Source organism: Rousettus aegyptiacus, unplaced genomic scaffold, assembly GCF_014176215.1.
Source record: "Rousettus aegyptiacus isolate mRouAeg1 unplaced genomic scaffold, mRouAeg1.p scaffold_m13_p_8, whole genome shotgun sequence".
In the NCBI taxonomy this organism is placed as follows: domain Eukaryota; kingdom Metazoa; phylum Chordata; class Mammalia; order Chiroptera; family Pteropodidae; genus Rousettus; species Rousettus aegyptiacus.
Genome location: NW_023416311.1, coordinates 9,066,452 through 9,082,211, shown reverse-complemented (window position 1 = coordinate 9,082,211; position 15,760 = coordinate 9,066,452). Strand labels below are relative to the sequence as shown.

General features: G+C 46.1%; 1 protein-coding gene across 9 annotated transcripts in view; it reads right to left on the bottom strand.

The window, feature by feature from the left end:
- The window catches only part of GRIN2A (glutamate ionotropic receptor NMDA type subunit 2A), a 522,696-nt gene that overhangs the window by 390,665 nt on the left and 116,271 nt on the right, over positions 1–15,760 (bottom strand). For all 9 annotated transcript variants that reach the window (XM_036225800.1, XM_036225809.1, XM_036225808.1 and 6 more), the window contains one exon: positions 15,251–15,373. Coding sequence is in view for 1 of the 9 variants with exons in the window: in XM_036225808.1 (XP_036081701.1) it covers positions 15,251–15,253 (3 nt within the window). In the remaining 8 variants the exon portion in view is untranslated. The remainder of the gene's footprint in view (positions 1–15,250; positions 15,374–15,760) is intronic.

Genomic DNA, 15,760 nt, shown 5'->3' with positions numbered 1-15,760 from the left:
TTTTAAAGCAGTTACTCTGTCCTGGTTCTGTGCTTTCTTTATACCATTTCATTTAAGTCTGCTGGTTTTAATAGCATACCATTTTTACAGATGAATAAAGTGAGGTTATCATGATTCATAGCCAGGCTTCTCTGACTTCTGAATTCTTTCTTTCTGAAGGTGACTCTCAAACCCATTCATCTGTGCCTCTCAATGACAGATGGATGTATGGATGGACAGACAGATGGATAGATGGATGGACGATAGGTAGATGAGAGAAAAAGAGAAAACTGAAAATACCCGCGATGAATGTAAAACATATCTCCTCTACCATCTACTTTTCTAGATGAGGCAACTGAAGTTCCTAGAGGTTGAATAAAACTTGCTCTGGGTCACGCGGTCAGCTGAAACTGGAACTCATCAGTCTCATGTTCGATGGCTCTGTGTTAAGGGTGTACTATGTGTCAGGTACTGCACAAAGCTGGCCTTGCTGCTTCCCTCCCCCAAGGTGCTCGAGACAGGCCTGTCCCCATGGAGCTTAAAGTCTGGCAGGGCGGACAGATTTAAATGAGTAATAATAGCCAGAATGGTCTGTACTGCAATAGGGAGAACTCTCTGGTGGTCCAGGAAGGCATCCATGAGGAGGAAGAGTTTATCCTGATGGTCTCTGGAAGATCGAGTGTTGGGAAAAGACAGGGGCACACCCCTGGGGACACAATAATGGCCCCTCCAAGATGTTCATCTAGAACTTATAAATCTGTTACCTTACAAACAAATAGATTTAGCAAATAGACTTTAGTAAGGATCTCGAGATGGGGAGATTTTTCTGGATTATCCAGGTGGACCCAATATCCTTATAAGAGGAAGGCGGGAAGATTAGAAAAAGGAGATGTGATGAAGGAAGCAGAAGTTGGAGTGATGCACTTTGAAGACAGACGGGATCATGAGCCAAGGGATGTAGGAAGCGTCTACACATTAGAAAGACAAGGAACAGATTCTTCCCTGGAGCTTCCAGAAGGAACACAGCCCTGCTGACACCTTGATTTTAGCCCCCATGAGACTCATTTTGGACTTCCAACCAGAACTGTAAGGTAATAAATGTGTGTTGTTTTAAGCCACTAATCTGTGTTAATTTGTTACGACACTCATAGACTATAGTACAATGGGCTTCTTAATTTAAGATAAAACTGTACTTCGCAAAATAGCAAATAAAAAGATATTTCAAGTCTGTATTACATTCATGGAAGGGAAAATGTAAAGGAAGAAGCGGTATGAGAAGAGACGAAAACAGAGATACCACCACAAACAGAAATAAGAGTACAATAGATGCCCACTGTTTGGGGAATTGAATTGTTACCCAAAAAGAAGATACGTTGTTATTAAAAAAAAATATGTTTAAGTACTAACCTCTGGTACCTCTGAAAGTGGCCTGATTTGGAAATAAGGTCACTGCAGACATAGTTAGTTAATATGAAGTCTTACTACCCAATATGACCGGGTGTCCTTATAAAAATAGGGAAATTTGGACGCAGACGCACACGCGCAGGAAGGATGCCGTGTGAGGACGGGGTGGAGACTGGAGTTACACAGCCACGAGCCAGGGAATGCCAAAGATAGCTAGCACCAGAAGCAGCTAGGAAGAGTGGAGGAAGGATCCCCACAGGCTTCAGAGGGAGCAGGGCCCTGCAGACGCCTTGATCTCAGACTCCCGGCCTCCAGAAATGCATGCGAGACAACACACTTCTGTTGTTTTGAGCCACCCTGTTTGTCACCTTGTTTGTGACGGCAGCCCTAACGAACGAACACGCCCACTTTCACAGAGCCCCATCTTCCAGACCTTTGGGACTGTGTTAAGTATGTTGCATTTCTGCAGCTATAGGCATTTTTTTTTCAGGCCCCCCACAAAATCAAAGTTTGTCATACTTTCATATTTCTGAAACTTCTTACCTCAAGCAGGTATATTTAATATAGACTATGTTTCTTTGTTCCTTCCTTCTTCCTTTCCTTTTACCACCAAAAGACAGCTTTTAAATTAGTAGTGCATCTTCAGATAGAGCATTTTAGAATCAAAAAAAATGAAATATGCAGAGATCTAACAGACTTTAAGCATCATGAATGCAGGGCTACCTCTGAATCCCAGTACAGTAAGTCCTCACTTAATGTTGTCAATAGGTTCTCCAACTTTAAGCAAAACGACATAAAGCAAAATTGATTTTCCCACAGGCTGATACGATTCGCGGACCTGCTGTACTTAGAGCAGAGGCTGGCAGGTAATAATCGTTTTTAGTAAAGAACTGTGTACTGAAAGAAAGGCAGGAAGGTCAGGTGGGAGGGGGGAGGGGAAATCTGGACATTAACCAAAGAACCCAGAAGGGAATGAGCTGAGGGCGGGATGAGGCCTCAAGCAGAGATATTCCCCCACATCAAGAAATACAGTGGATGGATGGATAGAAGATAGAAAGACAGAAACACAAATAATTCCAGCGCCATCAGTCTGTAACTGGAACAGAGATTCCAGCTCACATTTACTTTGAGGACCAAGCACATCCCAAATAAAGTTCTAAAACCCCACATGGAGAAAATATGCTTGCTTCCCAGGCTAGCCCACAGCACAGATCTGCTGGGGGCAGAGCGGACTGGTTACGCTACCACAGCTGCCTTCACTTTGCGGGCTCAGCCTCGTCTGCCTCTGCTGCATGTGGAGAGGAAGCAGGGTTGGGGGCTGCCCAGATCGGTCCACAGTTGGGCAGTGAGTTGGGATGAAGACACACTCCCTGAAGACCCAAGAACTTGGGTCAGCTCCCCCTTTTTCTATACTCCCCACTCTTCTGCATAGCACTTGTCACAAGTGTAGTAATCGGTAACAGCTGTTATTATCATGTAAGGATTATCTCCCCCGCTGACCGACTGTAAACTCCATGCCATAAACTCCATGATAGCTGGCACTTTGTGTGGCCTGCTCCCTGCAGCATCCCCAGCAACAAGTTTACTAGTTTGTTGAATGAATAAGCTACCATAGGTGATGACTGCACTGTCAGAACCAGATTCCAACAAATCTAGCTCTGACAAATGAGATGCCCAGAGGAGGTGGAGATCAAGGCTGCCTATCCATATCTGGGTTACGTCATTGCCATCTGTGGGAGTCACCTTTTCTTCCATCTGCTTAGCTTTATCACCTGGTTTCAAAAAAAAAAAAAAAAAGCCAAGGGGCCCACTGTAAGTCTCTCTTGGCCCCAGCCATATCCAACCCAGAGAACAGTGTGGAAAATGGGCTTTGAGAAAGCAAGTCGGAATGCTCCGGGCCACGTGAAATCAGAATCTGAACGAACACAGGTGTAACTCAGCCAAATGTGTGGACAGGCTTGGCATCTATTTTCCTTCTAAGTACAAGTTACTCATCCCAGACCCAAATGGTGGCAAGTTCCCTTCCCACAAGGGGACAGACTGCAGACACCACAGGAGAAGTGGGCAGAAGGGAGGTCGAGGGGGACACAGGATAGGAAGACGGGACGCCACCTTTGCCGCAGACTGGGCAAGACAGAGCATCAGGGAGCAGTTACCTTCCAGGGCAGCTGCAGCTGCCTACAAGGTTATCTGCAGCGGGCACAGGCTCAAAAGCAATGGGGCGATAGAAGTGAGTCATTGTCACCCAGCAAGAGCCAATTCAGCTGCCCAGGGGCTCTGTGAAGCGTGTCCCCAGATGCAAAGTTACCCAAATTCTGGAATGAGTTTTGCCTCCATAAAGGGCATAAAAATGTCCATGCGCACAAAGACCGGCCACTGTGTACAGCCAGCGTGGCTGACAGAGCCAGGAGGATCAGCTGACAAGTGCCACCTGAAATGAGCCTCGTGCTGGAGACAGACAGTGTCATACCCTTTAGAGACATCTGTCCTCAGGCTCCAAACCCAGCTTCCTGGCTGCCTAGTTGTGTGACCTTGAGCAGGGATGTACCCTCTCTGATCTTCAGGTGACTACCCCTGAATGGTCACCAGGAGTCCTTCATACTCTGACGTTGATGCAACAGCAATGAATAGCCCTGTGTATTATTCTCCCTAGGGTTAATGTTTGCATTTTCACCAGAAGTCTGCTCTCTCTAGCAGTCTATTGGTGAAGGTTATAAGTTCCCGAGTCCTGCTGTCTACATTCATATCCTGGCCTCATCATTTATTAGCTCTGTGACTTCAGGGAGGTTAACCTCTCTGTTTCTTCATGCTAAAGATAATATAACCAATGAAAGGACATATAATCTTTTCCCAAATCTCCAGACATAGGCATCCACCCTTTGATCAGATTCTCCAGGGACCAACATTTGGGGACTAAGGTTTCTGGGCCCCCTTCTGTCTGGGGCAGAACCCAGGGCATCATGATAACCACTGCGATTTGTTCCACAGAGTACAAAGACCCCTGACCAACATGCTTTCTCTCTCTCATCACACTGTATTATTTCCTTAGTAACACCTGTCATGATTCAGAATGATTTAGTTAGTTTACTTACTCACTTGTTATCCATCACATTTAAGCTCCATTAGATCATGTATTTGGTCTAGTTCATGACTATATTCCCAGTAAACAGCATATTACCCAGCACACAACATACTCAATAAACACCGATCATTGAATCAATGAAAGAATGACGGGATCGCCATTATCTAGCTGCTTCTCATATCAACCTTCCCAAAGTGAGTTTCTCCATATCCCTACTTTAGAGAAAAGGAAATAGAGCTGTGTGCGGTCCGAAGGACCCAAAGTCACTGGGTAGTCACTGGTACGCAGGTCTGCCTGAGTCCAAATTCCATGTGTCACCTGTCCCCAGGAAGGTTTTTACACTTTAACAAGAAAGTTTCGGAGCAGGCGGCAATACTGAAATGAGATTAGAGGCTAAGGGCATGAGCTTTGACCCTGCCAATCCCAGGTTCTAACTCAGCACTACTGTGGACTGACTTGGTCAAGTGACTTAACCCGGGCTTCGGTTTCTCCATCTACAACATGGGAATTCTACTATTAATATATTCCACTTAAAGCTAAGATTATCGGCAAGATTAAACACACTTTGCCCAGTGGTTGGCACATAGTAGGCCCTCAATAAACATGAGCTATTGTGTATTACTGCTTCTACTACAACCTCATGGAAAACCGCATGGAGCTGGCCCCCCATGTCCCGCTGACCACTTTCTCCCTGCACCCCCCCTTTCTCACCACCATCTCCAAAGAGAAGCACCCCAGCCTCCAGTGAGTGCCTTCCACCGTGTCCCCCTCCCAGCACACGAGCTGGCATAGAGGTGGGCACACGTGGTCCTGAGGCAGCCCACCTCGCTCCGTTCTCTGGCTCAGGCTGTGCACTCCGGATGCCCGCCCGGGCCTCTGTCTGCCCGCCCGGGCCTCTGTCTGCCCCCGCCGCCGCCTCCTCCGCCCACGCGCATGCGTGTGGCACATGTGGGCGCGCACGTTCCTGCCGCATGTCAAACCCGCACCTGTGGGCGGAGAGCCCCGGCTGCCGCGGCTGAATCAGGAGAGCAAGTCTCACCACCCACGCACTCCTTCATCCACTGCAATCTGGCTGCCTCCCCACCCAAGCCTGCCCGAGCCTGCCCGAGCCCGGGTCATAATGACTCCCACTCGCCAAGTCCGGCATCTTTCCAGGGTCCTGTGTGCCTCCGGTGAGCATTTAATTTGGATGACCGCCACCCCACCACCACCTTATTCTATCCCTCCTCTCTCAACTCCTCTGACCCAGCATGCTCCTGACTGTTTCTCCCTTCCTTTTCAGATTCACTCATCCTACACTCTTCCACTCAACACACTTGCTGAGCTCCTACTCTGAGCTGAACATTGCGGACACATGATAAAGAGCAAGGCAGACCCTAAGCAGACAGTATGCTGCCTATGGTAAGAGACTGCACACCCATACCACCAGGAACCAAATCCCAGTTCTGGCTAGCTGTGTGTCTTTGGACAGCTTGCATATTGCTTATCCTCCCTGGGCCTCAGTTAAGAGGGTCAATTGTGGGGTTTGCATGAGTGTCTATAAAGCATTTAGCACAGTGGGGTTCCATTGTCCCCCACCCTAACCCATTTTCTGCACAGCAGCCAGAATGATCTTGAAATGTAATTTAGGTCTTAGCAATTGCTCACTAACCCCCTCCAAAGGCTTCCCGTTACTCTAAGCATAGAATCCAGACCCCTCGCTATGGCTAAAACAGTCCCAGCAGTCCTTTGACCTCATGTCGGCCCACTCTTACTTGGGTTCAGAAAGTTCCAGCACCAAGTTCATTCCTACTTCAGGACCTTGTGCTGTTCCCTCTACTCAGAATGCAGAGCCCTGCCTTCTCTCCACCCACAGGGTGCCACAGGCTTTCTCTCGGCTGACCCTCCACGCCCTTCAGGTCTCAGCTTAAACCCCACCTCCTCAAAAGCCTTCCCTGACCCCTGGGAAGCAGACTGTCGGTGTCCCATCCAGGTCCCTGTTATCCGGCTACTGGGCCTATCTCCCAGCTGCTGCGGGTACTGGTTGCTCGTGGCTCACGCCCACACCCTCCACCAGAGGATTATCCTCAGCTGAAGGGAGCAGCTTCACCTGGAAGTGCCTGGGAAGGCGTGCCCTCCCCATGGCCAGTGACTGACTGATGGAGGACGGGGAATCCTGACCCCCTTGCCTCAGGGCAGGACAGTGTCTTTGACACAGTTCACACTCCAGAGCTTCGGTGGCATCAGGCCAAAGCTGGACTTCTCCTGAAACCACATCTTCACCCGGCAACTTCCAAGCCCACCTTGGCTTCTCTCACTGCCCTTTCTTCGGAGAGCATCCCCTCAATGAATCACACGGGAACCCACATCTCAGATTCTGCTCTGAGGAACCCAACTTAATTGGGTTTTATTCTTTATCTTGGTTTCTTTCAGAGCACTTACGTTGATCACTCATTGTATCAAATGTTTGGTACAGTTCTTTCTGCCCCCACTACAGGGCAAGTTCCATGTGGATAAAAATCACATCTATTTAGTCCATCACTCCATACTCAACACACTTAGCCTAAGTGCTGGATGACTATTTCCTGAATTAATAAAACAGTACATCATAGGCCCTCAATAAATGTGTTTCTGAGGATTCTTCTCCAGTTTCTCCCCTCTCAACCTTCTTCTCAGTCCACTGTGTTTCCCAAACTCAGTGGGCCCCACCACCGATTCATCACCTACTCTGGGGAGAGGAGCTCTTTCCCAGACTCTCTAATTCGGGCAGTAGCACCATCTTTCCAGTGCTGAGGCCGGAAACTGGGTGTGCTTTCTGACTCACTCATCTCAGGCCTCCCTGTAGCCAGTCAGCGCCTGGACCTGTCCAAGCCAACAGGTCCCCCACGCTCCACGCACGCAGCCTTCAGGCCAGCTCAGGCCCACGTGTCCTCATTTCTAGGTTGGTGCGAAAGTCTTGACACAGAAATGCCCCACGTCTAGTCCCCGGATCTTCTGCACCCTTTCTACACCAGCCTGCCACACTAATACTCCAAATACGCACCGTGAATCACATCTCTCCCTCTCACAAAAAAAAAAAAAAAAAAAAAAAAAAAAACCTACGAAGTTCACAGAACCATATCCCAGCCTGGCATGCAATGCCCCCAATAATACATCCTTAAACCACCTCTTCCAACCTTGTCTATAATACTGCCAATGGGGAGAGTAATAGCAATAACTAATAGCAATAACGATAGAAAACGTTTACTGAGCTCTACCATGTGCCAGGTGGGGCTGACTGTTTCCCTGGAACTGACATCTGCCTAGCACATAACAGGTACTCAATATATATTTGATGAGGAAATCAATACAATGTAACGAGCACATTATCTACTTTGTATTTAATCCACATGACAAGCCTATAAGGTCAGGAAAAAGAGGCTCAGAGATATAACTTGACTCCAGCCACCCAGGTAGGGTAGAAAATCAGGGCTGACCAATCGGAGAGTCTGCACTTAACCACTATGTGTCCTTGGACAGCTCCCTTGAACATTGGCTGCAGCTGAACCTGAACTGTCCACTCCCTATTCACAATATACCCCACATTTCTACGCCTTCAAATCTCTGATCAAACTGGCCCTTTACTTGGAATGCCCTCAATGTTCCTACATTCAGATTCTTTATGAGCTTTCTGAAAAATATGACTATCAAGAATTCTTTATAGATCCATCCCCAGCTCTTGTGTGTTCCATCAAATCCCCAATGTATTTCTACCCAATCCTTCCTTGCTCATGAATTCACATAATCATCCAATGAATATTTGCTGAGTACCTACCGTGGGCCAGTCGCATGCCAGGTGCTCGGCATAAAGAGACGGATCAGTCACAGTAACCTGCCCTCAAGGGGTTCATACTCAAGTCCAGAAATCCAACCATCCATTCAGTAAACACTGGCTGAGCTCCCACCATATGCCAGGCATTGCTCTAGGAGCTGAGGGTACAACAATGACCAAAGCAGTCCCAGTGCCTGCCCTTGTGGGGCTTACATTTCAGTGAGAGAAACAGACAATTAATAAATAATAACGCCTAATGCATACGGAGCGCTGACGAGCCCCCAGGCACTCTTCCTGACACATCACACATCTTACTGACTTCATCCTCACAACAACTTTGTGCTACAGGGATTGCTATTATCCCCACTCTATAGATGAGGAAACTGAGACCTGAAACAGTGACATGACTAAATCACTCAGCTGTTAAGTACCACGTGGACCAAGATCCTAACCCAGACCATAGAATCTGTGCTCTTGACCCCCGTGCTATATGGTTTCCCTAGCAATTATCCAAATAACCAAAAAATATGTCAAACAATGGGAAGTGCTCTGCATGGAAATAACAAAAATATAAGAGAGACTGGCAAGGGCATGAGGGGTGACCAGGGAGGACCTCTCTGAGGAGATGACATCTGAACCAAAACCTGAGTAATAACAATGAGCAATCACAGAAAGTGCTTTTCAAACTTTAGGGCACTTCGGAACCCCCCTGAGGAAGTCAAAACATAAATTCCTGGGTTCATCTTACATCTACTGTGTTAAAATGCAGTGGTGAAAGGTGTATTTTTTTTAACAAACCCTCCGGGACGTTTGATAGGCTTAGAAGTCATAGGTTGAGGGACAGACAAGTAGACAGATAGATGGGCAGGGAGACATATAAATCAATGAGTTAAACATAACCATGAACCCAAGAACTATGTCTAAGAAGCTGAAGGCACCAAAGACCCTGCGATTCGCTCTTCCTGAGAAAATCAGAAAGGCATCGAGGAGAAGAAGATCTTTGAGCAACATCTTAAAGGGTGAGCAGAGTTTGCAAAGCGAGTGGGAAGGAGAGAGCAGCCTGCATCAGAGGCCCTGGCCTGTCACGAGGACAGGGTCACAAACAGGAAGTGGTGGCTGTGTTAGGATGGGAGCAGGGGAATGTGGGTAGGGGGGGCGGTAGTAGCTGAGTGTGGAATTGAGGCAAGAAAGGGTCAAACAAGGAAGAACTTTGGGGGTTCTCTAGGAGGCTGTAATTTCTTCTAAGGTCACCAGGAGGTCCCAGAGATCTAAACTGGGGACTGGATGGAGTAGCTTCCCTTGGCCAAGAAACAGCCTTGACTGAGGTTACCAGAGAGGCAGCTGTGGCAATAAAGACTTTATAAGGAAATAAAAGGGCATGAATGGGGGCCATAAAGGCAATTTACACACTTCCTGTAGCGCATCTCTTGGCTCGGATTAAAATTAGTGTGTGCGCTTGCCACAACCCCCTGCTAAACTGCGAGGTACTCGAGTGGAACTAAAACCAGCACAATGTATTGGCTGAAGCAGGGTTCCTCGCCCTCGGCTCGAGTGACATTTGGGGCTGATAATTCTCTGTTGTCGAGGGCCATCCTGTGCACTGTGCGATGTTTAGCAGCATCTCTGGCCTCTACCCACTAGATGCCAAGAACACAGTGACAAGAAAACTGGTCTCCAAACCTTGCCAGCTGTCACTTAGGGACAAAATCACCCTTGGTTGGGAACCCCTGGGTTAAAGCAATGGGCTGTGGGGTCCTATCCAATCTCAGCTCTGCCACTTCCCAGCTAGGCATCTTGAGCAGACGACTTCACCTCTCTGTACCTCTGTTCCCTCATCTATTGAGTAGGAATAATAAAGTGTTGACTTCACAGAGTCAATGTAAGAATTAAATATAATGATTCTTGGAAAGCGCATACTCAGAGAATGTCAGCTATCACTGGCGTTACATTTTAAGAAAACGAGCACTTAGCCAAAGGCTGGACATACATCAAGTGCTTAACAAATATCAGCTACTGTTGCTTCTATTGTTATTTTCTTACGTTAGCAGCACTGCCTCGGGCATCTGGAATGGGTCTCGCAGGTACTTTCCAGAAGCTCAGCTGATTGCAATGAGAAGAGGGGTGCCTACTTTCTAAGATGGGACCTTGCTGCTGCTGGCATTTTCTCATCATCTCTGAGCACACCAAAAGTTTACAGGTCGTTATGGTACCCACGATGTAGCAACTATGCTCCCAACCCAAGCATTCCCCAAAGGTGTGTACCAAGGACTACTAAATCAAAGGGTATCTCTCCCCTTCTCTGCCCCCCATCAAAAAGGTTTTCAGGCCAGAAAACACAGGCTATCCCATTCCTTTTTGAGCAAATTAGGGATGCTCAGTTAATAAAGGCTCTGAGCAGTCCTGCAGTCATGATTACCAAACTTTAAGTTCTAGGCAATCTGTGATCACGCTAGTATCCCCACTCCTCAAACAAAGCTGAACAAAAGGGGCACTCCATAAGCATGTGATAAATGAGCAAATGAAATGATTACTTACATGAATGAACTTGTTAATTCCAGAAGCCAGTTTGGCTGTGTTTTATCCAGTGTTTCCCAAACTTTTTGGACCACTGCACCGTGGACACCCCCTAAGACTAGAGCCTCCCAGACGTGCTTTGGAAAACAACTCCTCCCTGGGATAGCAAAGCACAAGCGAGTGATTGCAAGGGCAGGAGCACCCACAGTACACATTCCTGGCTTCTATGGTTCATAGCAACTTCTTCATTTAAAATTAATTGAAAATATTTTCTTTTAGTTCCAAAATGAGCCCAGAAAGAAAAGGAAATACACTCTTAAGGACTCTTGACAAAAGGACTCCATGTTTAAAAAGAATGTGGCAATCTCCGCGCCATCTTGTGTGCAGTGAAGTGGGGAAGCGAACATCACCCACAGAAGGGATACCGACCTCACTCCTCACATCCGAAAACGCATCCGTCACTCCAAAGGCCTTAGCTCCTACATCCCAAATGACTAAATTTTCCCCAAGTTGCTGTGGTTCCATCCAATAGCAATCCCATCCAACGGCACTTAGAGCAAGAGTCAAGATGACTGATTGCCTGTCGCAAACTCAGTTCTAGGTTCTGATCTTTTAAGCATATGTTCAGGCTAATGCCCACCTTGACTGCATCTAAAACTTCTATCTGGATGAACAGTAAGCAAAATGAACCACTGCTCCAGAGGCATAGAAGACTGCGGCAGAAAAGGGGAGAGCCTTAGTTGAAATGAGAGCTTGCATCTACGCTGTGCTCACCGTACGTCAGATACTGCCCCAGCCACTTCACGTGGGCAAGCTTGTCTAATCTTCACAGCAACCCTAAGGCACGGGTCCCAGGATCATTCCCATTTCACAGGTGAGCCCTGAGGAAAGCATGAAGTTAGGGGAAAATAACAGGGTCCCTTCCCAGACTTACTGCTAAATTATTAACAGAACTTGAAGCTCGAGGGAAAATAATAAATGTATCTTTGATGTTTAAACTTTTAAACATTCCTGTAGCTCTCCAGTCCTGCATTAGACACTACACAGATTCTCATTAGTATGGTACGTGTTGGTGCCTGGATACCAGTCGAGCACAGGACCTCTTCAAAGGAAACCTCTATGTGACCAGGCTGCCCAATGCCCCACTTAAGACAACCAGAGAGTTATCGCAGTAATTACTGATATTAGCTAACTCATCCTGATGGACCAAATAGCGAAGAATGCAGGGCTCCTTTCTCTCTTGTGATTCAACTACATTATAAAAATGAATCATTTTCCTTTGTTCTTTGGAATATTACTGGGTTTATTCCTAGTTATATTTCCAGTTTTCAAACTCTAATACCCATGAACAAATCTTTGTCATTTATGTCTAGCCAAAACCTCCAGACGCTTTTTGAGGTCACTTGACACCCCATTCAGCTCTGCGAGGTAAAATGATGGGACCCAGGACACACAGCCAGAAAGGGTGGGAGCTGGCTTTGGACCACACTTTTAACACTCCACTCCACAGCCTCGGTAATTTGCAGTAATCACCAATGCTATTTTTATTTTTAATGAAAGTTTTAACATGCACTTTGGTTTTCCATTTATACCATTAATGCTGGAGTTAATTTTCTGATTGGAGTATGAAAGGTACGGGAAGAAAGAGTCCCGTGTCTACACTCAAGACATCTTAGGTTACTTCTAGTGCTTAACTCCCATCCTGTCATATCCCAATGACATGGAAGGCAAAACAGAGTTATTATTTAGCAGTAAGAGGTACTTACCAAATCTACTCTTCATTGACTTCTTTCATGCTCCTGGTATTTGTCAAAAAAGATTTAAAATAAACAAAAATCTTCTGGGATGGCAGCCCAACTTGCATAATTTTAATGACTCAATTCCAAAAGGAATTCAAAATAGTATCATCACAACCTCAGTCCCTATGCTGCCCCCCTTACCAAAAAAAAAAAAAAAAAAATTACCTGATCCCTTTGCAAACACGACCAGGAACTCCACCTATAGTAAGTATCTCATTTAATCCCTAACTTAATCTGAAAAGCATATATTAGTCTCCATTTTATGGACGAAGAGACTGAGGTTCATAGTGGTTGACTGCCTTGCTCAAGGCCGTAACAGCTAGTGAAGGTCACAGTGGAGGTTCTAAACCCAGTCTCAGTTTCCAAAACCTCTAGGTCCTACTGCCTTATGTAATTTAAGGTAAAGTCACCCAACAAGCCCCAGAAAAGAAATATTTCTTTTTAGTCAGATGTCTTCACAAGATCTGAAAATACAGCAAATGCAATTGAACTTGAAGTTCTGCTAGTTGAAAACCAATTAAATAGATGTTTCTCTGTTCCGAGCTACATCAGAATTACTGATGAGACTGGCAGGTCAGGAGAGTGGTGGTAAATATAAGTCTGAGGCATAATGCCAAGAATCTTATGGGGGAAGACAAAGACCAGATCATCGAACTTAAATATGGATGGGGCTCAGTGGTGAGGTCAAAACTTGTAAAAATTGTATTAACAGTAACACTTCTGATATCCTTCCTGTCAATGAGAATGTGACATGTCAAAAAAATTTTGAAATGAATTTTCCCATATTAATACACATTAAGTAGAGACATTAAACCTCTGTGTGGGTTTCATTTCATTTTGGTACAAATACATTTTGTCATATTCAAACACAAAATCTGAGGCTCTTGCTTGCTCTTGAAAGGCTAATAATAATGCATCAATTGCGACAAGCTATTTCTTGCTCCGACTGAAAAATTTCTTTAAATGCCTAGGTAGACCATTTCTCCCAGGGCTTTTATGAGGTTGCTGCTGCTTTCTAGGACACTCATTCCAAAATGAGGGAGTGAAAATGGGGTTGGAGATGTGTCAATGCCAGAACTTCTATCTGGGTATTTGAATCAGAATTTAAAACTCATATATTATTTTGACAAACTGTTTTGGAGCAGCTGTCTTGTGTAGCAAGCACTGCTCGTGGCATTGGGGCCAGAAGGACCGAAACAAGAGGACCAGGCCTGCCTCCATGGAAGCTCATATCCCAGCGAGAAAGAGTAGGGAAGGTAAAAACTAAACTGACATCTGCAATGGGTGGGTATGTTCAATTTCTAACATGCAGGGCCTGTGAATGTGACCTTATTTGGAAATAAGATCTTTGTTTATGTAATCAAGTTAAGATGAGGTCATGTTGGATTAGGGTGGGCCCTATATGCAATGAATGGTGTCCTCATAAAAGGAGGAGAATTTGGACAGGGACACACAGGGGAGATGACCATACGAAGTCAGAGGCAGAGACTGGAGTGACGCATCTACAAGCCAAGCATTGTCAAGGATTTAGGGCGTGCACCAGCAGCTCTAGAGGACACAGGGAAGGGTCCACCCTAGAGAATTCAAAGGGAGCGTGGCCCTGCTGACACCTTGATTTCACACTTCTGGCCTCCAGAACTATGAGAGAATAAATCCCTGTTGTTTAAACCATTCGGTTTGTGGTATTTTGCTACGGTGGCTGCGGGAAATGAATACAACATCTAATATGATATCAGAGAGTGATAAATGGTATGAATAAAAACAAAGCAGGATAAGAGGATGAAAAGCGACTGGAAAGGAACGGGCTGATTTCGATTATGCAGTCAGGGGAAGGAGAGATTACACGAGGATAAACCTGTCAAATCAGTCCCACATTCAGAGGCTATCGCATCAGCTCAGGTGCCACAACAAAATACTAGACTGAACAGCTTAAAAACAACAGATTTCTCACAATTCTGGAAGCTGGGAAGTCTAAGATCAAGGTGCTGGCAAGGCAGGTTCCATGCTGAGGTCTCTTCTCTTGGCTTGTAGGAAGCCACCACCTCACCGGGCGCTCACGTTACCTCTGTGTGCATGTGTGTAACCTTACATACGTCCTCACCCCCCATACGACCGCACTGGGGGTTAGGACTTTGACGAATGATCTGGCAGTACACATACATTCGCCTCGTAATAAACTCTCCCCCGGAAGATGCCGGTGCAACTCCCCACGCCCTTCTTCGTGCATTAGGACACTCCCTGGCCCGGATGTACATACACGGCCACTAACTGATGCAGGCGGCACAATTTCAGTGATGCAACAGCTCCATTTTATAGTCCAATAATTACGCGGTAGACACTGATGACACTTTCCATAAATCCATTAATTCTGAGTTTGTTGATCATCCACAAACTCAACCAAGGATAACCTGCTCAAAGCGCACTATACCATGAATCCATACATAATGCCAGAATAAGGACCAGGTTGGCGACATAATGCCAGCCCCAGTGCAAAATGAAAACGATGGACCCTTTGTTCAAAAATTATCAGGAATTTCAAGATGGTGACTGCAGAGCATCAGACCGAGTGCAAGGGCCCTTCTAAGCACATGGCCCTGTGTGACTGATGAGGACCCTCCCTCATCTTTCTGTGGCAGACACCATCAGGAGGACCTATGTGCATGTTTACCAGTTTTGACTCACCATTTCTTTCTCTTAGGGTCTTCTCTCCCTGGCTTCCTAGATTAAGATGAGTGGAGACAGACGAGCTGCCCTCATTCACTCCCAGAAGGCTTCTCAGATGAGGAGACAGTGGGTCACAGCCATCTGAGGAGGAAGGAAGTGACAGAAAATAAGATCAGAGCTGGGACTGGGCAGATTCCCGGGGCCTGACAGACCAGTGGAAGGACTTTGGTTCTATTCCCATTGTGAGGAGATCTCGTCAATGGGCTTTGAGCAGGGGAGTCACATGATCCGACTTTACATTTCTGAATATCACTCCAGCTGTTGTTGTGAAGAACAAACAAAAGAAGACATCCCTTGTGATCCTTGAAGTAACACAATCATGTGAGAAATGGCCAGAACTGCCATTCAGATCTAACATAGCAGGTTCTAGGTTCAATGGTCTGACTTTTGAATTATACTTTTACTTCCATGATTGTCCATTTAATGTCTGTCTCCCCCAGTAAATGGTTAGCTCTATGAAGAAGGAAT